Below are 24,585 nucleotides of genomic sequence, written 5' to 3' on the forward strand. Positions count from 1 at the left end.
GCTTCTTCTTCCAGGACGTCTGGTGAGCAAAGGCAGTGACAATTTCAAGAAGAAATGCTGCTCCTCTGAAATGCCAGGTCCAGCATTCAGTTCGGGTGCCAGTTTATCATGGCAGTTTCCCGCCAGGCTGATGCCCAGCAGGGTGCCGGAGCCAGGATAACTCAGTGGAGGCTCAAGCAGCCTAGGCAAGCTATAGTGATTGGAGCTCTTAGTGATTATCAGCTCAGTGATTTCAGCTTGTGGCTTGCTAGGTGCCGCAGCAGCAGAGGCGGGGAGAGAGAGGAGAAGGCCATGTGAGGTTCCGCAGGATTCTTTATTCTTCGGGTGTTCCACCAAAGTTCTCAGTGACAGGTCTTCTGCTGAACCAGGCAGAATCAGGGGTTTTTATACCCTACAGGGGTTTTGGAAACTGTCCAATAGAAAGGGTCAGGGGAAAGTGACCTATGGGCTTACAGAGAGATAAGCAGGATCCGAAAGGCGGAAGAGAGGGGCTGCTAGGGTCCAGTCATGCTGACTTGGCATTTCCTAGCTCAGGCGTCTGATCTCCAAGGAGGCCGTGCAGGCCCTGGGCCTGCTACACTGACCCACAGGGTGTCAGGTCCTGCTCTGGCTGTGGGTTTTGGGGTTTTTCATTTGTACTGTTGCATTTATATTTTTAGTTTTCCTAGTAAAGAACTGTTATTCCTATTCCCATATCTTTAACAGAGAACTTTTTAATTTCAAAATTATAGCAATTTGAAGGGAGAGGGTTGACATTGTCCATTTCATGGAAGGCTCCTGCCTACCTTAGCAAAAGCTGTCTTTTCCCACCAAGACACCTCCAATGCTTACAGAGAAAAAGAATATGGACACTTTATTAAATAACCAATTTCTAAGCCACCTCCAATCTAGTATAGAAAACAAAGCCAACTCATATTTGGCAGGAACAATTCATGTCAAACCAATCCAGTTTCCTTTTTTGACAGGGCAAATGGCTCAATGGGTGAAAGAAGCAGTAGATGTGACATTTTTACTGTAGTAATATTTTAATGTGTGGTATTTTTAGAAACAACACTTAAAAATCATAGGATTCCATTAGAACATGGAAGATGTCACCTTGTGCTGCAGCAGAACTTACAGCGGGGGAAAAAGGGAGTTTAGGGAATAGTGACCAATGATTTGTCCTGTGAGAATAAATCCCTGGGCACTGCATAAAAATGGGACTTGCCTGACTTCCTAAACTCTCCTGTCATCAGGCACAGGCAATTACACACTCTTGATACAACACCAATGGTAAGTATACAATTTCTTGTGATGTCTTTTTGCCCTGAAATGAACTGAACTCAAGCTTTTCAGGAAGGAATTTATTGAAATGTACCTTTAAAGTTGAGCTGACTCACTAACTTAACAGGAATTAAAAAGTAAAAGCTGAAAGATAGTCCAGACACAAACCTGGCACACTCATCAGAGTAGGAAGATCAGGATGGGCACCTGAAGAAAAGAACTATGAACTATTTGGTCAACTAGGCTGGTTTAGGAACCCAGTCATGTGACAGGGGCAGTTCAAACCCTGGCACAGGAATCTGTGCTCTCAGAAGAAGTTCATGTTTAAGTCATACAGATTGCAGGAATATGAAGGTGGAATATGAAATCAGGAATAGGTGATTATAATTACACACTCCAATTTAGGACAACATTTAATCACTTGCAGGTACTTAAACACTTTCTTGACTAAATGCAAACTGTTGTTTCCTGCATTAGGGATTATAACTTAAGGTCATGGCTGGGATTTCAGATCTAAGTGATAGCAAGTAGGTCTCAGATGAAGGTCTAGAAGAGGGATTTAGATGCTAAAAGAGCTTTTAAAATCTGAGCCTAAAAGAAGAAAGCATTTCCTTGATAAATATGAAACTATAAACATGAGCAGTGTGTAAAGCTTACAGGTTGGACTCTTTCTTGAATATGATCCTCTCTGGAAGAAAGTGGACTTTAGCTGGAGGAAACCTGTGGCTCACCAAGCCAGTTAAGGTGAATTCTCAGGAGAGATATCTCCAATTGGCAGTGCTTCCTGCAGAACACCCAAATCCCCCCCATTCCTCTCCAGCCCTACCTTGCAGCATTAGTTCTGGCCAAATCCAGACCCTGCTCACACACTCTGTGTGGCACCTGGCAGGGGGGAAAACTGTTCACTGGAGTGGTGACTGAAACGCAGCCAGACTTTAACAGGTCAGGTAACAGCAACTGAAACACAGCCAGACTTTAACAGGGCAGGTGACAGCAACTGAAACACAGCCAGACTTTAACAGGGCGGGCAACAGCAACTGAAACACAGCCAGACTTTAACAGGGCGGGTAACAGCAACTGAAACACAGCCAGACTTAAGCAACAGGACAAGTGACACTCTTGCCAAGTGACAGAACCCTGTGGGTTCCCAGCTGTCCCTCCCTCTCCCCGCCTCAGCCAACCCATCTCTTCCCCTCAACAAAAGCAACAACAGCAGTGGACTATTACATTTGTGACCAACTTTCTGACTTCTGCAAGCATTTATTTATGCTATTGCAAAAGTGGGGTTTAGTTGGCTTGTGGTTTTTGTTTCAGATTCTCACTCTATTATCTTGTGGGTTTAGGAACGTTTCAGCTTCTCTCCTCTATCACCTGTTCTGTCAGTGAAGAAGAAATGAAGTCACAGCAAGTTTCAAACCACTGACCAGAAGTTGTCCTTGTGTGCTTTTCCCCAATTCCTAGGACAATTGAAGAGCTTTTATATGAAATGGAGACCCAGCCATCTGATTACAGCTGGCTTGGGATGGGACCTAAGGACCAGGAAAAGCAGCAAAAAAAGTAAGTGTGCTGGAAATGGTTTCTGAAGGACTGTAAGCAATTTGTTTTGAGGCTTTCTTGAAGCATTACCATGCTGAGTTCTGCTGTTGTGTGTCTGAAGAGTAACTTCAGCTCTCTGTAGATCTGCACCCTGACTTTGGCCTGGAAGGCTCCCACATCTCCTAAAGACCCCTACCAAGAAAATGCATGAGCAGCTTCTAATTTCCCTCTGGCCAGATTTTACAAGGTGTTTTGGAGACATCTAATGAGCCCCAGCCAGAAATTCTCAAACTTGCTTGTGCCCCAAGCCAGTGATTTTATAGGCACTTTTTGTCAGACTCCAACCTACCTGTAGTGCTGCAGTTGTGATTCCAGCTGCTGGATGTGTATTTGCAGATGTGGCACCTCGTTAGCTCTCACTTCCAGCTCCTTCACTTTGCCAAGACTGTTCAGGACAGCCTGTCTGGCCTCTTCCACCTTCCTCCTCATCTCTGCCTGCTCCCTCTTCAGGTGATGGTTGCAATCTTCCAGGCTGACCAGAGCTTCCTGAGAGCTCTTCAGCTCCTTCTCCAGCTCCTGACTGAACCTGATGGCTTCTTCAACCTGCCCATCCCCGGAGCTCTGGATGAGCTCCATTTCCTCCAGGACACTTTGGAGGTACTTGGACTGGGAGTGCTTCTGTGTTAATGCTCTCTTCCTCCCTGTGAAGCAGGATCCTATGGCTGGCATGGCTCTTCCGCAGTCCCACCTGTAATGACCAGGAGCACAAAGCAGGGAGAAATTGATGGGGTTTAATGAAGACTGAAAGTGGCTGGACTGTGCTTTGTTGTTTTGTTTTTTTTTTTTAATCACATAGAGTTGATCAGCAACTAAAGCTACTTGACCTCTGCCAGATACAGAGACAAGAAAACAATCTCTGGAAAGTATTTTTTAATACCTAGCTATGCATTTAATTTTCACACTACACACTACCATATTATTGCACAAGTTTCTGTATAGCTTTAATGTCATTACTGTGGTCTTTACTCAGGAGTTAAGTAGTCTGCTGAAAAAGATATTTCCAATGAAGTTGTGTTCATGAGAAGAGAGCAGGGAGCAGCTGGGGGTGTTCTGGAGCTCTCCTCTTTGTCGCTTTCATTCTTCCTGGGACCTCTGACTGGTGACTTGGTGTTTACTGCTGATTTCCTTTCCTATTTTCAGATGAAAATGGTAGAAGTGCGGACCTGCCTTGCTGGACATTGTGAAGACAACAGTCATCTACTGCAAGTGGAAGTGTCACAGGTGGAGCAGAGTTCTGTGAGTGCTGTGTTAGTATCAAATCACACCTGGCCACACCTGCCAGAACAATGGCTCCATGCTGCCCTTCCCTGCTCTGCCTGTTCCACGTTATTTCATGCCAGCGGAATTTAACTGCTGCTAAGTGTGTATGTGTGTCAGTCGAGCCAGAACAGCAGAACCAGCAGAAACCAGCCCTGGAATAATGGGGCTCTGCAGAGGAGCCCCAGACTATTCATCAGCCTACCTGCAGAACTGGCTCCAACTCTGGACTCTCGTGACCACACTCTGAAGAAAACAGCCTTCTAGTATTTCTCAGAGGCACTTCTGGCTGAGACACTGCTTGTGCTTGTGCAGGTAGCAATCCAAAAGTTCTTTCTTGCTTCAGGAAAAACCCAGCATAGGGTATCAGCACATCCTGACTGCACGTGCAGTAGAAGAAGCAGCAGCATTGTACGCGTGGGTCTGTAAAGCTGAACTCCCCTACACTTCTAACAGAGTGCTCATCACAACGATATTTAATGGTACGCCGGTGCCATACATTTCTCCTTAAAGCCTCCCCGTAACTAAACTTTGCTAAAAAGTTACTGCCGAGGATGAACGAGCAACTTGGGTCTCAGTCTGGCAGTGGAGGGGTTATAAACGCTGACCCTCCGAGAGCAGCATCTCTCCTGAAGCCCTCGGGGCCAGCCGAGCCGGCCCGGGAGGCCGGTGCAGAAGCAGCCCGGACTCACCTGCAGTGCCAGGCACCGCGCATCGCTGCTCTGCAGGGCGGCGCGCATGTCCTCCACCAGCTCCCGCAGGCTGCCGTTCTCCTCCTCCAGCTTGGCGAGGCGGTCCTTGGCCTGTGTTGTATTGTGCTTTTTGTTTTATTAGTAGGTTTATGGTTTGATCTGTGGTTTGGTGGTTTTCCTTGGTGCTGTTTTCCTTTGTCTCCACCTTTTCCCAGTTACTTTGTTGGCTAGATTCTAGTTTCTATTTCTCCAAACTTTAGCTGTTTTTTGAAACCGTTTTTCCTCCCTTGGAAGTTTATTGGTTCACTATTGTTATCCCTGCCTAGGTTTTTATTCCCAACTCTCCTGATTTGTTGAAAGTTACACCTTTCCCTGACCTTCCCCCACATTGTTTGCCCCTTGATCGGGGTCCCGGGAGAGGAAAAGGGGACATTTACCATCAAATAAAGTTTCCCTGGGACCCGTGTGTGCTGCCTGTGTTTCATATTGCGCCGAAACAATTGACAGCTGGGATTCAATGGAGCTCCAGGGGGAACCTGCCGATCCCCCCTCAGGGGAAAGACAAGCGGCAGGCCTGCTCCAGCACCACGATCTCCTCGTAGCACTCTCAGGAGCAGGGCCTCGGCGGCCGCCGCTCGGCGCTGCCCGCGGCTCCGCTGCCAGCGGGGTCGGCGCGGCGGCGGCGGGGGCTGCGCAGGCAGATCTGGGTCTCGATGTGCTCGCTTTCCCGGCCCAGCGGCAGCCGCGACCCCGCGCGGGTGCTGAAGTGGCCGCAGAGCCGCGCGTGGAACTGGCGGAAGGTGAGCTCAGCCGAGAGCCCGTCCCACAGCCCCGCGGACTCCTCGGGCTCCGCCGCCTCCTCCAGCCCCAGCACCTGGCACAGCGTGCGGAAGTCCTCGCCGGGGATGCGGCCCGCCCTGGCGCAGTCCAGGTGGTGGAAGATCTCCTGCAGGTACTGGTCCAGGCCGGTGGCCAGCATGACGATCTCGTTCTCCACGCCGCGGTCCAGCCCGTAGTGGTAGGCGAGGGCGCTGACCAGCCACTGCGTGTGCCGGGCTGGCCGCCCATAGGGGTCCCAGCCCTCAGGCGGCTCCATCACGCCTGCCCGGCCCGCGGCGCTGACGAGCATCCCGAGCTCCTGGCTGGCCCCGCAGCCAAGCCGCGTCCGCCTTTGTCCGGCACAAAAAGGGATTCCGGCACAGCGGCCAGGTGCCACCCTGCTCCGCTTGTCTGCCAAGCCTGCACCCCAAGTGTGCTGCTCCTTTCTTAACTCATTTCTCCCTTCTGCTTTCTCTTTAACACAAGCGGCACAACAACATCGCACAATCTGCTTTGACAAGCAGCGCTTGTGAATGAGTGAGTGGTGCTTGCACTAAATTAAAAGCCCAACGTGCGTGAAAGCTGAGCTTCTGTTCGCTCAGACCTCCTCACCTGTGTAGATGACGTGACTTTATGGTGTTGCTGTGTGGGTTTTAAGAGGTCTGGGATAGAAGTGAGGAAGCGTTAAACTCCTTCAAAGGAGCTGCCCAAAGCAGTGCCTTCAGTCCCTCTTTGCCTGGGGAGTAGGACCGGCACTGTTGAACGCAGGCAGCAGCACGAGCAGGGCTCCTGCACCAGCAGGGACATGCCACGAGCCAGCAGGGACCGTGGCACCAGAGGGGACCGTGGCACCAGAGAGGACGGTGGCACCAGCCGTGCCCAAGGTCTGAACAGGGTGGCAAAGTCAGGTGCTGCTAACAGGCTGCATTAACAGCCCAGGCAAGGTGTGGTGGGCATCCACCAGTAGTTTGGGAGCCATCCAAGGAGTCCTGTCAAGAGCAAATTGTTCTAATATTCTCTAGGACAAAAAAGGAGCAAACCAATCTGGCTGATATGTGAGGAAAGAGAATTCAAGTTCATTTAAAGCACTGCTCAGTTCAGGGCTGACTTTCTTTTGAGTGAACTGATGCTAAGAAATATTTTCTCACATGTGGTGGGGCTTCTCTGCCAACATGCTTTGATGAGAAATTTCTGACCACATTTCTTTTGCTCTTTAAGATAAGTCAAGAACCTGCGTAGCTTTGTTGAGGAATGGAGAACTGTTTGTAGCTCAGGAAGAGGCTAACATTTTAGCACAGGAGGAAGGTAAGGCAAAGGTTTAGAAGCTTTCCCCTCCTGGAGGGACACACTTTGAGAGGAGTCTGTGAGGAGAAGTCCTCTCAGCCACTGCCAGGGCTGTCTGCCTCCTCTGCAGGCTCAGGATTCTGGGAGTTCCACGAGCCTCAGCTGCCAGTGAATTTTCCTCTGAATATTTCTTGTTGTGCAGTACACAGGGAGTGTACTATATTTTGTGTTAGATTTCCTTCCGGGCTTTGAGTTGAATCTCACTAATTGTGCTGATTTTTACATCCAGATGAACTTTCTATGGATAGGAAGGAAAAGGGAAGAAGTACCATGGAAAATTAATTGCTCAAAATGTGAGTGGCCCAACCACATTAAAAAGTAAATCTAAACTGAAGTATTTTTCATTTTTTTTCCCCGGTAGGTGGGGCAAAACATGCAGTGCAAATAAAGTCTATAAGAGATGCAACAAGCTGCCAAGTGTATGACAATCAAAGTGGCAAACGAGAAGACAGGGTATGGGAAGAATCTTCAGCCCTTCCTGTTGAAGATCCAAGATTATGAAAACTGACTCTGGTTGTTGCTCATAGGTAACATCTGTTATTTGTAAAGGAGAGCAGGTGCCCCAAGCTGTTGGTGGCCCAAGCCCTGCCGTGGCTGGCCCAGTTCCAGTCCTAGCTGGACCAGGGCGGTGGGCTGGGGAGGGGAGGAGGTGGGGGGATCTCGGGAGGCTTCCGCTTCACGGCCGGGATGGGGGGCCGTGGGGGAGGCATGGAGGGCTGGTAGTCTGCTTTCTTGGGCGGCTGTTGCTGCGGCTGAGGCCATGTCTGAGAGCTGCCAAACTCGACGCTCTCTGGGCTCCCTGGGGGCGAGGGAGAGTCACGCCTTCTCGGCCGGGATGCTGGAACTGCGGCAGCGCGACTGCGGAGAGAGGAGGAGGCTGAGGCCCTGGCTGCCAGTGGCACACAGGGAGCCTCGTGCACAGCAGGGCCCAGAGCTGGCACGGCTCCCCAGCACAGCTAGAGCTGCTGGCACAGCTGGGCCCAGCTGGACAGCTGCCCCTCAAGGCCCCGGCCAGCAGGGCACGGCTCTGGGCAGGGTCCCTGGCCAGGAGCGGGCCCCAGAGCGCCTCTGCCTTTCAAGGGCAATCTCAGCCCTGCTCTTTCTCCTCCCCATCTTGCTCTGCCTCTGCCCTGTGCCCCTGGGGCTGCTCTTGGCCAGGCAGCCTCAGTGGGAGCCAGCACTGGCTGCTGCCCCAGTGGGGCCCGCAGGACAAGGCCCAGCAACAGAGAGGCCAATGGAAGCACTGGGCAGCAGCAGAACCCTCAGCAGAGTTATTTGGAGAACCATGGACTGGCCACAACTCCACTGCAGACTCTCTGGGAATGTTCCTTCACTATGAGCAGCATTTAAAGAAGCTGGAGGGGAGAGAGCAGCAACAACTTACTGTTTCTTTTCCTTCCACCACCGGAACCCAGCATAGCACAGCACCATGGAAAGTGGCACTGTGAACAGTGTCACCACCGTGCCTATCATGCATGACCTGCGCACGTCCTGAGGGCAGACAATTCTTCGGTTGTTCTGTGGATTCTGGGCATTTGTGTCTGACTTGCCAAGAACTTCTGTGGGAGCAATGGGGAGTGTGAGCCCGTGCTGTGCTGCACTGCTGAGCTGGCAGCACGGTGGATACAGGCAGGACGTTCTCTGTTTCCCCCAGAGCTGGGGCCTGCAGGCACCTTGCCGGCCCTTGGCACAGGCTGTGCCAGCCAACAAAGCCCAGCAGGCCGGGAGGAGAGCCCGGGGGCAGGGCAGCTGCTTGGGCAGTGGCTGCTGTCGGGGACATGGGCCAAAGCCATCCCTGAGCAGCCACTGCCACCCCTGGCCCTCCCTGCCCCGTGACAGCTCCCCCAGCCCCAGGGGACAGACTCAGGCCCTGTCAGGAGCCAGCGCAGCCCCTGCCCAGTCGGGAGCCAGGGCTGGCTCTGGCCCTGGGCTGGCGGCAGGGCTCCCGCTCGGGGCTGCTCCTGTGCCTTGGGCCTCTGGGCACTCAGGGCCAGCTCCGCAGCAGCTGCCGTGGGAGGGACGTTGCTGCACCAGTCCCCTTTCCCCGGGGCTGTGAACGAGCTCCAGAGGCCTGGAAGCCATGGGCAGGCCCTGGGGGAAGAGCTGCTGCCACACAGCCCTCCCCAGGGCTGAGCCCAGCACAGCAATTACCTCCTATGCCTTTGCTCATGTCTGGCAACTCCTCCTTTCCTCCATCAGAGACTGACACAGAGCCATTGCTTCCAATATGATATGGCGCCATCTGCACGGACTTTTGCTCCATTGCTGTGGAAAGGAAAAAGTACAGCTGGACCAGATGGAACCATTCAGCATTTCGGAGGGTGGCATCATCAGGAATCAGTGTATGTGAAATCATGGATAATGCTCAGGAAGATGGCCAGGTTGTTAGGTCTGGGCCAGGGCCCTCCCTCCTCCATGGAGCTGACCCTCCACATGTGCTCAGAGACTGGGAAATTGCAAGGGATCTCAGGGTGGGCATGGCCCATGGTGCAGTTTGGGTTGCCTGCCAGCAGATGCCAAATGCCTTCCTGCAGGGGCTGGGCAGAAGCTGCAGCCAAGCCAGGTTGGGAAACAGCCCTGCAGGGTGTGAAAGCAGCAGCAGGGCAGTGAGGCTGCCATGGATCCCTTCCCGCTGTGTTGCCAAAGCCCCCGGTTGCTGAGACACAGGGGTAGGCTGAGGGAAATGCACCCACCACGGCGTCTCTCCAGGTCACTCAGCATCTCGTCCAGATGTTTGGCTGCTTCTAATTTCTTCTTGCCTGCCATCTCTTCCATCTTCATTGCAGGAGGACCTTAATGGAAAATTGCTCCATTTCTCTTTCAGGCCTGAGTGGCAGTGAGGGCACCTGGGTGATTGATGCCCTCCAAGGCACTCCCTCAGCTCTGCCTTCCACTCAGGAGCAGGGGCAGGGGGAACATGTGCCTGCAGTGGCCCCACACTGGGATGGAAGGAGCCCCTTGCAGGGCAGTCGTGGCAGAAAGGACTCCCTGGAGCTGCCAGCAGCCCTAAAGCCAGCCCCGGGCAGGGCCAAGGCTTAGCAGTGGCAGCAGGAGCAGCTCAGGCTCCCCGGGGCTGACAAAGGAGTTGCCAAAGGCTCAGCTCCGGGGCTCAGCCCTGGGCCTGGCCCCTTCCCTCTCTGCTCTTCTGCCTGGCTGCACAGAGCACACGGAAGGACACACTGGTATTGCACACAGGAGGAAGATGGACAGCTAAATGCTCCTTCCTCCCAGAGATTGCAATCCTGTGAGATTACTCATGGTTCGAGAAAGGAGCATAGCCAGATACTTTAAATCAAGAGATTATGTTAAGGGAAATGGCACATGAGGGAGCTCTTGCCACTTGGACACCAATTATTTTGTCAGGAAAGACACATGAAGAACTTGCCTCCACCATGCTCTGGAGTCTTCCAACTGTTATGCACTAGCTTTTCCATATAAGCCATGTCACGATCCCAATCTAGAAGGGAGCAAAGATCAGAAAATTTCCATGGTGTGCTGGGATTCCCCTCTCCCTTAGAAAACTGGGCACTGCAAGGGGGTCGGGTAAGGCCTTGGCTGCCAGATGTCAGTGGACAAGGCCAAAGCTGCACAGGGGCCTGGGGAGCTCTGGACTGGCTCTAGTCACTCTCCACCCTCTTTGCAGGCCCTGTGCAACATCCCTGGACTGGTGGCTGGAAGAGCCCAGGGACCATTGGGGCTCTCTCCCTCCCACAGAGGAAACCCTCCCCAAAGCCCTGGGCAAAACCATCCCCAGCGCTTCCCAGGGAGCAGGGAGCGCTGTGCCGGGAAAGGGGAGCCAGGCTGCCGGCTCACCTGCTTGCCACACTTGGAGTGGAGCAGCCTGGGCAGCCCTGGCAGGCAGGGCCACGGCCAGGAGCAGCAGGAGGAAGAGGCGCAGAGCAAGGGCCATGCTGCCTTGCCCTCTTCCAGTCCTGCAGCTCTTGCTGCCACCGCTGTCCTGACACCGCTGTCCCAACCTCAGCACCGCTGCTGCCACCGCTGCTGCTGCTGCAACAGTTGTGCTCAGGGACTGACTGCTGGCTCCTTGTGCTGCTGTGCAACCACGGGGCTCTGGCACCTCTGTGATCTCAGAGCCAGCTTGTGACCTCATGGCCAGGGTGGAGTTGTGTGTAGTGGGTTCTGCGTTCTTCGGAAGGGAGCTCATCCTGTCCAGCTGCTCTGCCCAAGGGCTGTGACACAGTCCCAGCTCAGCTGATATCACAGGCTGGGACATGAAGGGATGGAGAGCAGGTAGGAGGATCCATGTTTACAACTGAAAGAATTTTCTCGTAATTTTCTATGTCATTGATCATAGAAACCAAGAAAGAAAGGATAAATAAGAGAAACCTGCAACTCCCTATTCCAATGAGCATTTTGCTTGACTCTTGTGACCAATGACTAAAGTAAACATAAGAGCTTTGTAAGAATGCAGAAAAGGCATGCAGGCTAGAATAAATACAGGGTTTGAAGCCTTCTGGAAATGGACTGTGTTGCTTTGTAATTTCTCAGTCTCTACCACGACAGAGTACTGCATCCTGCTCTGGGTCCCCAAGACAGGAAGGACATGGACATGTTGGTTCTAGTCCAGAGGAGGGACAAAATGCTCTGAGGGCTGGAGCCCTTCTGCTTTGGAGACAGGCTGGGAGAGCTGGCAGTGTTCAGCCTGGAAGAGAGAAGACTCCAGGGACACCTGATTGCTGCCTTTCAGTGCCTTCTGGGGGCTTGTAAAGAGATGGGGACAGAATTTTTAGCAGAGCCTTTCATGACCAGACCGAGGGGGAATGGTTTTAATCTAAAAAATGGTCGATTCAGACTAGATGAAAGAAACACATTTTTTACACTGTTTGTTATGAAACCTTGGCAGAGGTTGCCCAGAGAGGTGGACATCCATCCCTGCAGACATTCAAGCTCCTGCTCTGGGCAACCTGACCTAGTTCAAGGTGTCCCTGCTCACTGCAGGGCATTGGGACTAGATGGCCTTTAAATGTCCCTTCCAACCCAAGCCATTCTTTGTGAACCTGCCTGCCGGGGAAGTGCTGGGAGCCAGAGAGTTCCAACCCTTCTCACTGGGAAGTGTGGCTGGTGGTGCAGGGGTTTTAAATTTTTTTCCCCTCTAAATTTGTGTCCTGCCAGAGGGTTAAGTTTGCTTGCTCTCAGTAGGGTGCTTTTCTTCTTGGCAGTCAGTGGGGCTTCAAAGCAGCCAGGGTTGAAGGAGGATCTCTGTCTGCTTGGGCTGTGGTTGAGGGACAGGACACCTTGGCTTCATCCTTCCTTTGGCTGTGACTTGCACTGGTGCTTGTGAAGGCATTTTACAGTACGTGGCTGCAGTTCGTTCTTCTTGGTACCAAAAACCGAGAATAAACCTCTTTAACACCACTGTAGTATTAAGAGGAAGGCCTTACTTTCTTGACTTGCTGGATGCACAGGCCATTGGGATCACAGGGCCTTCTTGGTGGGGTCTTCAGATACCCTGGTGGTCACTGAAGAAGGAAGCTGATTTTCTGGGAAAAAGGTTGTTTCCCATGTGTGGAAAAGAATAACCTGTCACTTCCCCATCCCTTTCTACACAAAGTGTACAGGCAAGTGCATTCATATATCTCTATCTTCCTTGTCAATCTATGTATGTATGTATGTGTGTATGTATGTATGTATCTATCTATCTATCTATCGTCTATCTATCTTACTAATCTATTGTGGTGTTGCATTTTATTCAAATAGTATGCTCTATCTCGAAAATGTACCCCTCAGAAATCTATGGTTTATTCCAAGCTGTGATCCTCTCCTGAGGTCTCATCAGTCTGCAAACCCCTTGACCCAAATCTTATTTCGCACCTACTTCGAATTTCCCTTTTAAGCAGTGCAAGGAAGACCAGATTCCCTCATGGCCCATCTCTCCCCTAGGCTCGCCCTCTCTCCCCCTCCCTTTCCCTTTCCCCCTTCTCCCTCTGAAACCATGTTACTCCCGGGGCTGGGACCCCCAATAAACCCTCATCTAATCAGCACCCTCAGAAGCCGTGTGGAGTCTCCTTGTGTGCCTGCTGCTGCCAGCCAACTCACAGCCCAGGGGGCCATCTGGGGACTCCCCGAGGAGTCTCCCCAAATAAACCTCCATAAATGGCGACCAGCATTCTGTAAGAGCACCAACAACCCTGAGATGAAAATGGACCTGCAGCACAATGCAGGAAGACCGCGGAACACCGCTTCAGCACCGGCTTCGGCATCGTGGGGCGGCCGTGAGGGATTGCAGCCGTGGCCCCGAGCAGCCCTTCCAGCAGCACGCAGAGGCCCTGAGAGACACCACACTGCCATCACACCACTGCCATCCCACCAGCGCCATCCCACCACCCCCAGCCCGTCCTGACCCCGTCACACACTCAGCCCCAGCTTTCCTCTGCGTGCGCACCCCGGCACCCAGAGAAGCCCTGTGGAGCACACCCGGCCCGCTGCTCTCAGCACCCTCCCCTCATGGATGCCATGTGGCTGCCTGGGAGCCGGGAGCCACGGTCGCCGCAGGACTGAGCCTGGTGCCCCCTGCCCTGCCGATTGCTGCTTCCCACCAGCCGATGCCCTGGACCACAGCAGCAACTGCGAAAGAATGAACCAAAGCCCACCAGTTTGCGCAGAGGAGCCACCAGACCAACAAGACGCAGTTTTCAGCTTTGCCCGAACCCTGCATCCCCCAAAACTGGTTTATCCGTTCTGTGATCTCCTTCCTTGGTCTTACTCTCTCCCCACCTTGCTGCTCCTTCTCCCCAACTCCATCCCTAACCCGCCTTCCCCTTAACAAACCCCCGGGAGTCCACTCCGTCCTGCTAAACCCGGCACTGCAGCCACATGGCTAAGCCTCAATATTTCATTGAATTGAAAATTCTACTTTATGATCTCCTTCCCCTGTTATTCCAAGAGCAGCATAATATCTTTCTGTGCAATCCATATATCTTTTTTCCTTATTTTGGGTAGTTCTCCGGGAGCAAACCGCTCGAAGGCACAGGGTACCCTGAAAAGGTTTTTCTTTTGCAGAGTCCCTGGCTCCCCCATAACTGCAGCCATGATATTTTAGGAAAAATCCCTTGCTAGGATTTTTCTCCTGAGAAGCTGAGGAGCCTCAGGAAAGAAATGTAAACAATTACAATCTGCTGCTGTGGAATGCAACAGCTGCATCTGTGATTGGTGCATGTTGGGTGTTTCTAATTAATGGCCAATGACAGTCAGCTGGCTCGGACTCTCTGAGAGTCACAAGCCTTGGTTATTCATTCAATTCTTGTCCTTTCTAGTCTTCTGATGAATCCTTTTCTCTCTATTCTTTTAGTATAGTTTTAATATAGCATTTTAATATAATATATATCGTAATATAATAAATCAGCCTTCTGAAACATAGAGTCAAGATTCGCGTCTCCTCACATGGGGCATCAACCATACATAACCTCCCTAATTCCCAATCCCTGTCCACTTGTTTTATCTGAAAAGAGCTCATCAGCTAAAACTTTTATCCTAAAATCCTCTAACCTTTTTATTATTCTTATTCAATGCCTGTCTTCTCTCCATTTCCCTCCTGTCTCATTGAAGTAGTTGTTACAATTAAACTTTTCTAGTTTAAGTGTGTGTTCATATTGCAGATTTCCCTGTTTTGAGTTTTAGAAAGCAGGGGCCTATCAGGTCACAAGGGTAGATCCAAAGAGAAGCAGTTTTTGACTGTTTCTTTAATAGCAAGGGTTCAGATAGTATTAGACTGCTGAATCATAATTGCTGTTGGGTTTATGCTGTCCTCAGTAGGTTCTGAGGGTGACTGATAACCTAAAATGGTGTCTGGGAATGTATTTTGATGGTTTTTGTGCTGAATGCTCCCTGAGTATAGGTAGTAGCTGAAGCCAAATCAGTTTTTTTCCTTTTTGTTTTTTTTTTTAATGACCTAAAACCAAAGTTTCCTCACCCTGTGAAGCAATCCCCTCTTCCCTTGCTACTGTGATTTCAAGGTTTGATATTTTATTCTTATATATATATATATCTATTCTATCAGTACAAATTACCGTAATATACATGACAGGTACCAAGCTGAAAGTTCTCCAGTGCTCCACAGCAGTCCAGTTATCCACAGGAGGGCCAAGAGCAGCTCCAGACACTCCAAGGGATTCTAACAGATGAATTTCTGTCCCTCAGGAAGGCAGGGCTGGGTCTGAAGTAAAGGGTCTGACCCTGCACCCACCTTTGCATGGCAGCAGCTGTCCCACACTTTGTGAAAGGCACATAACATGTGCCACTCTTAATTCAGCACTGGCTTAGTCAGTCTTATAAACCTCTTAAAAAAACCCAGACTGGGCAAAAAATATTTGTATTTCAGTTGGTTGGGTTTTTTTTTTTTTCTTACTTCTTTACTTTGGTGCTCAGAGAGCATGGAGGAAGAGGCAGATTTTCTGTTCAACTTGCCTGTCAGTATGCAGGGGGCAAAAAAGAAGATCAATTTTTCACCATCTGGTTAAGGAGCTCTAAAAGTAATTGTGCTGTCCCTAATCAGGGGGTGGGGGCACTGCTAACAGCCTGGATTGTCCCCACCCATGTTCCCCTCCTTACCAAAGTGCTGTGTAGATCCAGAGCCTTGTGCCTTGGCCCAATGGTGCAAAAATCCTCCCAACATCCTTCCGTTTGCAAAAATAAAGGCTTTGTGCTCATTAAGGTGAAAAGCTGTATGGATGGCCTGCAGCTAATGTTCTTTTGTTGCCTGGACCCCAGGCAGTGCTCACATCTAAATGACTGACCAGCCCCAAGCTGCTCTTAAGACTGATTTGATCAAAGGCACTGAAGCTCCGTTGAGTGCAAATTCTCCAGGAAATCAAGCACAGGAACTTCGATAATGTTGGTGGCAAAAGCATATTACAGAATGATACAAATTCTAGCCTTTATTTTGCCTTCTTTTGCTGCCATACATCAAACTGTGTCAGACTCATCACTGGCCTGGGTTCTTCCAGGATGGGGTGTGCAAGGATGATCCCTCAGCTCGTGTGTGGACCTGGTGTGCACCAGGCCAGAGACGTGACTGTCATCCATAGCCAGCCCCTGTCTGCCAAGAGAACAGGGAGCTGCAGCTCTGAGGAACTCAGGGGTTAGGCAGCAAACAGCCCAAATGCCTAGTTTATAGCAGTTACTGGTCAGGAGGATTTACTGCTGAGAGATTTTTATTGTCCTGCCCAGAGCTGGAAAAAAGAACCCTGGCAGTTTGCTTTAGCGGTGGAGAGACTCTTCTCAACAGGTTCCAGCTCTGCTGCTTGTCTGAATTAAAAGCAGAGCGAAACTCTTCTGTTGGTCACATCAAGCCAACATAAGTTTCAGGAGTCTGTGAAAGACATAAGAGTGTCAACATTATGTCATTTTATAATACTTACAGTCTTCTAACTCAGCCATGGGATAATTGGGCCATCACTGACTATATGAAATAACTGGAAAAAGCACTGGAAAAGAAGTTTTTTTACAGTTAAGTTTTAAAAACTAATTAATAATTTTCTTAAAGAAAACTATGTAGTAGGAATACAGTAATTTAAACATCTCAAGGCTCTTTGATGATGTAGCCCTGAACTCCAGTCATGTGCAGTGCAGCCTCAGCTCTCCCTTTGAGGCCAGAGAACTGCCAAGACTCAGGGCTGGGATGAGCCTTCACCCAAAAGCTACCCCAAGACTGATTGGGAATCAATCCAGAGCAGGGCTCACACAAAGAGCAAAGTCTCAAGGCCAAAGACAAACCTTCATCACGTTGGATTTGTTTTCACACTGATCTGGAGCAAATTTGCTTGACCTGCAACACCACTGTTACCATGAATCTTTACACAGGCTACAAAAAAAGCACTGTCCTGTCCTGTCCTGTCCTGAGCAGTGCTGCCCAAATACTGTGGAGAACTTGCTCTGCCTCTGTCCTGTGCCCCTGGGGCTTCTCTTGGCCAGGCAGCCTCAGTGGGAGCTTATGTTAAGAGAAAGGGCACATGAGTGAGCTCTTGCCACATGGACACCGATTAATTTGTCAGGAAGTTCACACAGAGAACTTGCCTTCAGCATCTTGTAGAATCTTCAAACTGTCATTCACCAGCTTTCCAATATAAGCAATGTCATGATCCCAATCGAGAAGAGAGCACAGAGGAGACCCATTTCCAGGGTGTGCTGGGATTCCCCACTCCCTTGGGGAACTGGGCACTGCAAGGGGGTCAGATAGGGCTGTGGGAGCCAGATGTCAGTGGACAAGGCCAAAGCTGCACAGGGGCCTGGGGAGCTCTGGACTGGCTCCTGGCCACTCTCCACCCTCTTTGCAGGGCCTGTGCAACATCCCTGGAGTGGTGGCTGGAGCAGCCCAGGGCCCGTGGGGGCTCTCTCCCTCCTACAGAGGAAATCCTCCATAAAGCCCTGGGCAAAACCATTCCCAGCGCTTCCCAGGGAGCAGGGAGTGCTGTGCTGGGAAAGGGGAGCCAGGCTGCCGGCTCACCTGCTTGCCACGCATGAAGCGGAGCAGCCTGGGCAGCCCTGGCAGGCAGGGCCACGGCCAGGAGCAGCAGGAGTAGGAGGCGCAGAGCAAGGGCCATGCTGCCTTGCCCTCTGCCAGTCCTGCAGCTCTTGCTGCCACCGCTGTCCTGACACCGCTGTCCCAACCTCAGCACTGCTGCTGCCACCGCCGCTGCTGCCACAACAGTTGTGCTCAAGGACTGACTGCTGGTTCCTTGTGCTGCTGTGCAACCACGGGGCTCTGGCACCTCTGGCACCTCTGTGACCTCAGGGCCTGCTGTGAGCTCAGCCTGCTGTGACCCCAGAGCCCTGCTGTGACCTCATGGCCTTAGCTGTACCCCCACACTGTACCCCGATCTATACCCCCGAATCTAAATATTTTGTTTCATAAATGAGGCATTGCTCAGCAAATTTTTTTTTGCCTGCTGATCAGGCCGTGTCCCTGGAGATGCTCTTGATGGCTTTCCTCTATTCCTGGGCATGGCCCTGGAGGAGGTCCAGGCCTAAATGATCCCCCAGAAGGAAATGTGCCCTCAGCCCAGGGATGCTCAGCATGGGCTCCACCATCCCCTTGGGCCCTGCCGCTGGCCACAGCAGCCCCTGCCTGGGTTCTGCCTGCCCACACTGTGGCCATCCACGGCTGCTCCTGGGCATGGAGCTCAGCCACTGCTGGTGCCGCGTGGGCTTTGCTGCTGCTACCACCCGGACATAACTGTGAAATCTCCAACTCTTTATTTGAACATAAAATGTGGGCCAAGCCCTGCCCTGGCAGGCAAGGGCTGCCCACCTTCATTCCTGGCCGGGGAACAGGACCAGGGGGCTCAGGGGCAGAGGGTCTCGTTGTGGAGGGGTGGGTTTTGGGATGGACTCATGATGGTGATGCAGCCATGGCAGGGCAAATAGGGGCAGAAGTGAAGAGCTGGGATAAACTATCAGGTTGTCATTGCCTGTGTTTGTAGGCTGGTCTTCTGGAGATGCACAGGAGAGCCTGTGAAGAGAGGAGGTGGCTGAGGCCCCAGCTGCCAGTGGCACACAGGGAGCCTCCTGCACAGCAGGGCCCAGAGCTGGCAAGGCTCCCCAGCACGGCTGGAGCTGCTGGCACAGCTGGGCCCAGCTGGACAGCTGCCCCTCAAGGCCCCAGCCAGCAGGGCACGGCTCCGGGCAGGGTCCCTGGCCAGGAGCGGGCCCCAGAGCACCTCTGCCTTTCAAGGGCAACCTCGGCCCTGCTCTTTCTCCTCCCCACCTCCCTCTGCCTCTGCCCCGTGCCCCTGGGGCTGCTCTTGGCCAGGCAGCCTCAGTGGGAGCCAGCACTGGCTGCAGCCCCAGCGGGGCCCCCAGGACAAGGCCCAGCAATTGAGAGGCCAATGAAAGCACTGGGCAGCAGCAGAACCCTCAGCAGAGTTATTTGGATAACCATGGGCCACAGCTCCACTGCAGACTCTCTGGGAATGTTCCCTGACTATGAGCAGCCTTTAAAGGAAGCTGTTCGAGCTAGAGATCAGCACAACACTCACCATTTTCTCTTCCAGCAATACCAGATTGCGGCATAGCACATCATCAGGCAAAGTGCTGCACCAGCCACAATGGCCATCAACTTCTTCAAACAAGGTGTTCCCCAGCAGAAAACTCTTCTCGTGCTTTCCCAGATGTTGTCAGCATGTGTTGTGGGGCCGGCTGCATCTGTGGGAGCAATGTGGAGCGTGAGCTTGTGCTGAGCTGGCAGCACGGTGGATATGGGCAGGATGTTCTCACTCCCTGTTTCCCCCAGAGCTGGGGCCTGCAGGCACCTTGCTGCCCCTTGGCACAGGCCTGCTCAGTACCCAAACCCCTGAGCTTGCAGCTGTAATTCCTCTGTGCTGTGCCCTTCTGCTGCAGGCAATACTAGTCAAAGACATGGATAAGGACAAGGAAAATGGCCAGTGTTTTGGAGCTGCTCCAGGGCCCTCCCTCCTGCAAAGAGCGGCTTCTCTGCATCTACCCAGGAACTGGGAAATCACAGGGGATCTCAGGCCCATGGTGCAGTTTGGGCTGCCTGGCAGCTGATGCCAAATGCCTTCCTGCAGGGGCTGGGCAGAAGCTGCAGCCAGGCCAGGCTGGGAAACAGCCCTGCAGGGCGTCAAAGCAGCAGCAGCGGGGCAGTGAGGCTGCCATGGATCCCTTCCTGCTGTGCCGGGCACGGCGTGTCCAGATGTGCAGCCAAAGCCCCCGGCTGCTGAGACCCAGGGGAAGCATGAGGGAAATGCACCCACCATGGCGTCTCTCCAGATCACTCGGCATCTTCTCCATGTGTTTGGATGCCTCCAGGGACTTCCTGTCTCCTCTAGGTTTGTTCTCCATTCTCAGGAGAGCTTAAGAGAAATATTTCCCAGGAATGGGTCCCACAAGACCAGTGCTCAGCCTGTGAGGTCAGCAGGGACACACTACTCACCCCTGTGACGGGAGCTGGGCCTGCGTGCAACATCCACCAAAGGACCTGGGAAAGTCCTCCCTGCAGACACACCTGGAACACAACAGCCACAGAAGCTTCTGCCATCTCTGCTGATCTGCACGGGCACCACTGAGCCGCAGGAGCGGTGAGGGGATGGCGCAGGGCGAGGGCACACACGTGCATGGTTCTGTGCTGGCACCTGCAGCACTGTCTCCCTGGCCCAGCTTTGGGCTCTGAGCTGGCAGCTCTCCCAGGGGAAAGGCCTTGACCTACCCTCAGCATCTCCCAGAGGCTCATTCCTGAATGTGGGTTGGGAAGCCAGATCACTTTCACCAACCGGGTTAGCTGCAAAGAAAGGTAGGACAGAACAGCTCCTGTGACTCTGCTGAAGATTCTCCTTCAGGCCCCAGTGGCAGTGAGGGCACCTGGGTGATTGGTGCCCTCCAAGGCACTCCCTCAGCTCTGCCTTCCACTCAGGAGCAGGGGCACGAGGACCTCATGCCTGGAGTCGCCCCACACTTGGATGGAAGGAGCCCCTTGCAGGGCAGTCGTGGCAGAAAGGACTCCCTGGAGCTGCTAGCAGCTCTAAACCCAACCATGGGCAGGGCCAGGGCTTGGCAGTGGCAGCAGGAGCAGCTCAGGCTCCCTGGAGCAGGCAAAGGAGCTGCCAAAGGCTCAGCCCCAGGGCACAGCCCAGGGCCCGACCCCTTCCCTCTCTGCCCTTCTCCCTGGCTGCACAGAGCACATGGAAGGACACACTGGCATTGCCCACGGGAGGAAGATGGACAGCTAAATGCTCCTTCCTCCCACTGACAACAATCCTGTGGGATCACTCAGGGCTCCAGATGGGAGCAGGGCAAGGCTTCCAGAATTCAACAACCTTCCTACTCTTAAGGAAAGTGGGACATGCGTGACCTTTTGCCACACTGACACTGATTATTCTCTAAGTAAAAAGGGACTTTGCGAACTTACCTCTACTATCTGCTGAGGTCTTCAAACTCTCATCCACAAAGACAAGCATGGAATCCATGTCACGATCCCAATCTAGAAGGGAGCATAAAACGGAACTGCTTCCATGCTCTGCTGGGTTCCCCTTTGGCCTTTGGGAACTGGGCACTGCAAGGGGGTCGGGTAAGGTTGTGGGAGTCAGATGTGAATGGCCATGGCCAAAGCTGCACAGGGGCCTGCGGAGCTCTGGGCTGGCTCCTGGTTAATCTCCACATCCTTTACAATCTTTGCACCCTCTAGGCCTTGTGCAACATCCCTAGAGGGGCAGCTGGAGCAGCCCAGGGCCCTGGGGCTCTCTCCCTCCCCACTGAGGGAGACTTCCCTAAATCCCTGGGGATAACTGCAGTATGTAGTGCCAGAACCACTCCTACCTCCTTCCCTCCTGCAGTCCCTCTCTCCCTCCCTCTCTTGGCACAGCTCCCCCAGCCCAAGGGGACATAGCCAGGCCCTTACACGACACACTGGAACCTTGATCTCCCCGTTTGTCCTTTCCCCACCATAGGCACTCCGTGCAGTCAATCCCAGGTTTCAGGAAGTGTCTCCCATGGAGGGACCCCAGCAGGACTGCTCAGTACCCAAGTGCCCTGAGCCTGCTTGGGATAATTCCCCTGGGCTGTGCCTGTCTTGCCCACACTGCCAAGCAGCAGAGAGGGCAGCTCTAGCCTCAGCAGGGCTCAGGCCCAGAGGCACAGCAATTACCTCCTGGGCCTGTGCCTGGCATGGCCTCCCTTCCTGCAGCAGAGGCTGCCATGGAGCCACTGCTTCCTCTGGGAAACGCCGCCTTCCGCACAGCTTTTTTGTCCTTCTCTGGAGAAAGAAAAGTGTACAGCTGGACCACATGAAATCAATACAGAGACGAGAGGGGGCATCTTCAGGAGGGAATGCTTGCCAAACACTTTGATATGGAACAGAAAATCATATAAACTATTTGGGTAGGCCAGGGCCCTCACTTCTTCAAACAGCTGCCCCTTCTGATCTGCCTGAACACCGGAAATTGCAGGGGATTACAGGGTGGGCAAGGCCCATGGTGCAGTTTGGGCTCCCTGGCAGCTGATGCCAAATGCCTTCCTGCAGGGGCTGGGCAGAAGCTGCAGCCAGGCCAGGCTGGGAAACAGCCCTGCAGGGCGTCAAAGCAGCAGCGGGGCAGCGAGGCTGCCATGGATCCCTTCCCGCTGTGCCGGGCACGGCGTGTCCAGATGTGAAGCCAAAGCCCCCGGCTGATGAGTCCCAGGGGAAGCACGAGGGAAATGCACCCACCTTGTCCTGCCTGCAGCAATTCCTTCAGCATTTGCCTCATGTTTTCAGATGGCTCATGGGGTTTCTGGTGTCCTTTGCCTTTGTTCTTTCCCCTTGAAAGACCTTAGAGCAATAGAGTTCCATTTCCCAGGAACGGATCCCACAAGAGCAGGCCTCAGCCTGTGGGGTCATCAGGGACACACTACTCACCCCTGCGATGGGAGCCAGGCTTCTTTGTAGAAATCAGCAAAGGAGCTGGAGAAGTCCTTGCTGCAGACACACCTGTAACACAAGAGCCACAGAAGCTTCTGTCACCTGATTCCTGCCAGGTTGTCAACAATTATTCCTTGGTGGCACAGTGAGAACATACATGATGGTGGCTCAGATAGGACCAACACTTTATGCAGCCAAGCTAATGGAGAAGCCTTCCCAAACACCTCATCTAGAAGAGAGCAGAGATCAGACCCATTTCCATGGTGTGCTGGAGTCCCCTTCTGCCTCAGGGAACTGGGCACTGCAAGGGGCTCAGGTAAGTTTGTGGGAGTCGGACGTGAATGGATAAAGCCAAAGCTGCACAGCAGCCTGGGGAGCTCTGGGCTGGCTCCTGGTCACACTCCAGACTCTTTTCAGGCCCTGTGAAACATCCTTGGAAAGGTGGGGGAACACCCCAGGGTCTTGCAAGACTCTCTCATTTCCAATGCAGAAACCCTCCCTAAAGGCCTGAGAAAAACTACAGGCAGCCATGCCACATGTGTCACTCATTTCACCACTCCCTGCCCCGTGACAGCTTCCCCAGCCCCAGGGGACAGGCTCAGGCCCTGTCAGGACCCAGCGCAGCCCCCGCTCACTCGGGAGCCAGGGCTGGCTCTGGCCCTGGGCTGGCGGCAGGGCTCCCGCTCGGGGCTGCTCCTGTGCCTTGGGCCTCTGGGCACTCAGGGCCAGCTCTGCAGCAGCTGCAGCGCCAGGGACGTTGCTGCACCAGTCCCGTTTCCCCGGGGCTCTGAACCAGCTCCAGAGGCCTGGAAGCCGAGGCACCTCCAGCTTTGGCTGCTGCCGGTCTGGGCAAGGGCAGGCCCTGGGGGAAGAGCTGCTGCCACACAGCCCCGGCCAGGGCTGCGCCCAGCAGAGGAATTACCTGCTGTGCCTGTGCCCGTGTCTGGCATCGCCTTCCTTCCTGCAGGGCGTTCCAATGAGCCGCCACTTACCCCGGAAAATGCCACCTTCAGTACAGCTTTTTGGTCCATTGCTTGATAAAGGAAATGGACAGCTGGATCAGATGGGGCTGTTCCCTACTGGGGAGGTGGTATTTTCAGAGGGAATGCTTTTCAAAGGGTTAGGCTCAGGAAGATGGCCAGAATCTTCATGCTGAACCAGGTCCCTCCTTTCTCCAAACTGGTGCCCTTCCTGATCTCCCAAGAGACCAAGAAATTTCAGGGGATCTCAGGCCCGTGGTGCAGTTTGGGCTCCCTGGCAGCTGATGCCAAATGCCTTCCTGCAGAGGCTGGGCAGAAGCTGCAGCCAGGCCAGGCTGGGAAGCAGCCCTGCAGGGCATGAAAGCAGCAGCGGGGCAGCGAGGCTGCCATGGATCCCTTCCCGCTGTGCTGGGCACGGCGTGTCCAGATGTACAGCCAAAGCCCCCGGCTGCTGAGTCCCAGTGGAAGCATGAGGGAAATACACCCACCTTGTCCTCCTGCCTGCTGCATTTCCTTCAGTACTTGCATCTAGATTATGGATGGCTCATGGGGTTTCTTGTGACCTGTAGCTGGGTAATTCCCTGTCAGAGAAACTTAGAGCAACATAGTTCCATTTCCCAGTGGATTTCACAAAATCAGGGCTCTAGCCACAGAAGCTTCTGCCATCTCTGCTGATCTGCACGGGCACCACTGAGCCGCAGGAGCGGTGAGGGGATGGCACAGGGTGAGGGCACACACGTGCATGGTTCTGTGCTGGCACCTGCAGCGATGCCCCCCTGGCCCAGCTTTGGCCTCTGAGCTGGCAGCTCTCCCAGGGGGAAAGGCCTTGACCTACCCTCAGCATCTCCCAGAGGCTCCGTCCTGGAGGTGGCTTGGGAAGCTGCACCACCTTCACCAGCAGGTTCAGCTGGGCAAAGAAAGGCAGGACAGAAGAGCTCCCGTGGCACTGCAGGAGATCCTCAGGCTGCCCACAAGGCTCAGCCCCGGGGCACAGCCCAGGGCCCTGCCTATTCCCTCTCTGCTCTTCTCTGTGGCTGCACAGAGGACACGGAAGGACACACTGGCATTGCACATGGGAGGAAGACGGACAGCTAAATGCTCCTTCCTCCCACTGACAGCGATCCTATGGGATCCCTCAGGGCTCCAGAAGGGCAAGGTTTGCTGAATATATCAACCTTCAGAGGAACTTATTGGAAATGTTACAAGTAATCTCTTGCTGGATTGACATATTATTCTGTCAGGAAAGGTACATTGAGGACTTGCCTCCAGC

At 53.2% G+C, this 24,585-nt stretch overlaps 2 protein-coding genes and 1 pseudogene across 3 annotated transcripts in view; all 3 read right to left on the reverse strand.

Annotated features, from left to right (window-relative positions):
• The window catches only part of LOC135307302 (uncharacterized), a 126,353-nt gene extending 102,371 nt beyond the window's left edge, over positions 1-23,982 (reverse strand). Inside the window, exons 1-12 of one of the 2 annotated variants that reach the window (XM_064431856.1) lie at positions 23,804-23,982; positions 23,258-23,368; positions 22,493-22,564; positions 22,333-22,404; positions 22,144-22,245; positions 21,586-21,693; positions 20,851-20,922; positions 20,152-20,223; positions 19,879-19,950; positions 19,700-19,798; positions 18,965-19,130; positions 18,166-18,438 (exon numbers count right to left, since the gene is read on the reverse strand). In XM_064431856.1, coding sequence (XP_064287926.1) covers positions 18,240-18,438; positions 18,965-19,130; positions 19,700-19,798; positions 19,879-19,950; positions 20,152-20,223; positions 20,851-20,922; positions 21,586-21,693; positions 22,144-22,245; positions 22,333-22,404; positions 22,493-22,564; positions 23,258-23,368; positions 23,804-23,843 — 1,185 coding nt within the window. In that variant the 5' untranslated portion in view covers positions 23,844-23,982 and the 3' untranslated portion in view covers positions 18,166-18,239. Of the gene's footprint in view, positions 1-18,165; positions 18,439-18,964; positions 19,131-19,699; positions 19,799-19,878; positions 19,951-20,151; positions 20,224-20,850; positions 20,923-21,585; positions 21,694-22,143; positions 22,246-22,332; positions 22,405-22,492; positions 22,565-23,257; positions 23,369-23,803 lie in introns of those variants that run through there. The other variant, XM_064431857.1, reaches the window with a different exon arrangement.
• LOC135307301 (EF-hand and coiled-coil domain-containing protein 1-like) lies at positions 1,736-5,904 on the reverse strand (annotated as a pseudogene).
• Positions 7,583-10,895, reverse strand: LOC135308300 (uncharacterized). Its single transcript, XM_064433241.1, has 6 exons — positions 10,785-10,895; positions 10,357-10,428; positions 9,665-9,763; positions 9,123-9,236; positions 8,356-8,530; positions 7,583-7,829 (listed from the first exon to the last, which is right to left on the reverse strand). The coding sequence occupies exons 1-6, from the start codon at positions 10,879-10,881 to the stop codon at positions 7,583-7,585; spliced, it is 804 nt and encodes a 267-aa protein (XP_064289311.1). The 5' UTR covers positions 10,882-10,895.
• Positions 23,983-24,585: the final 603 nt, after the last annotated feature.

Source organism: Passer domesticus, chromosome 9, assembly GCF_036417665.1.
Source record: "Passer domesticus isolate bPasDom1 chromosome 9, bPasDom1.hap1, whole genome shotgun sequence".
NCBI lineage: Eukaryota > Metazoa > Chordata > Aves > Passeriformes > Passeridae > Passer > Passer domesticus.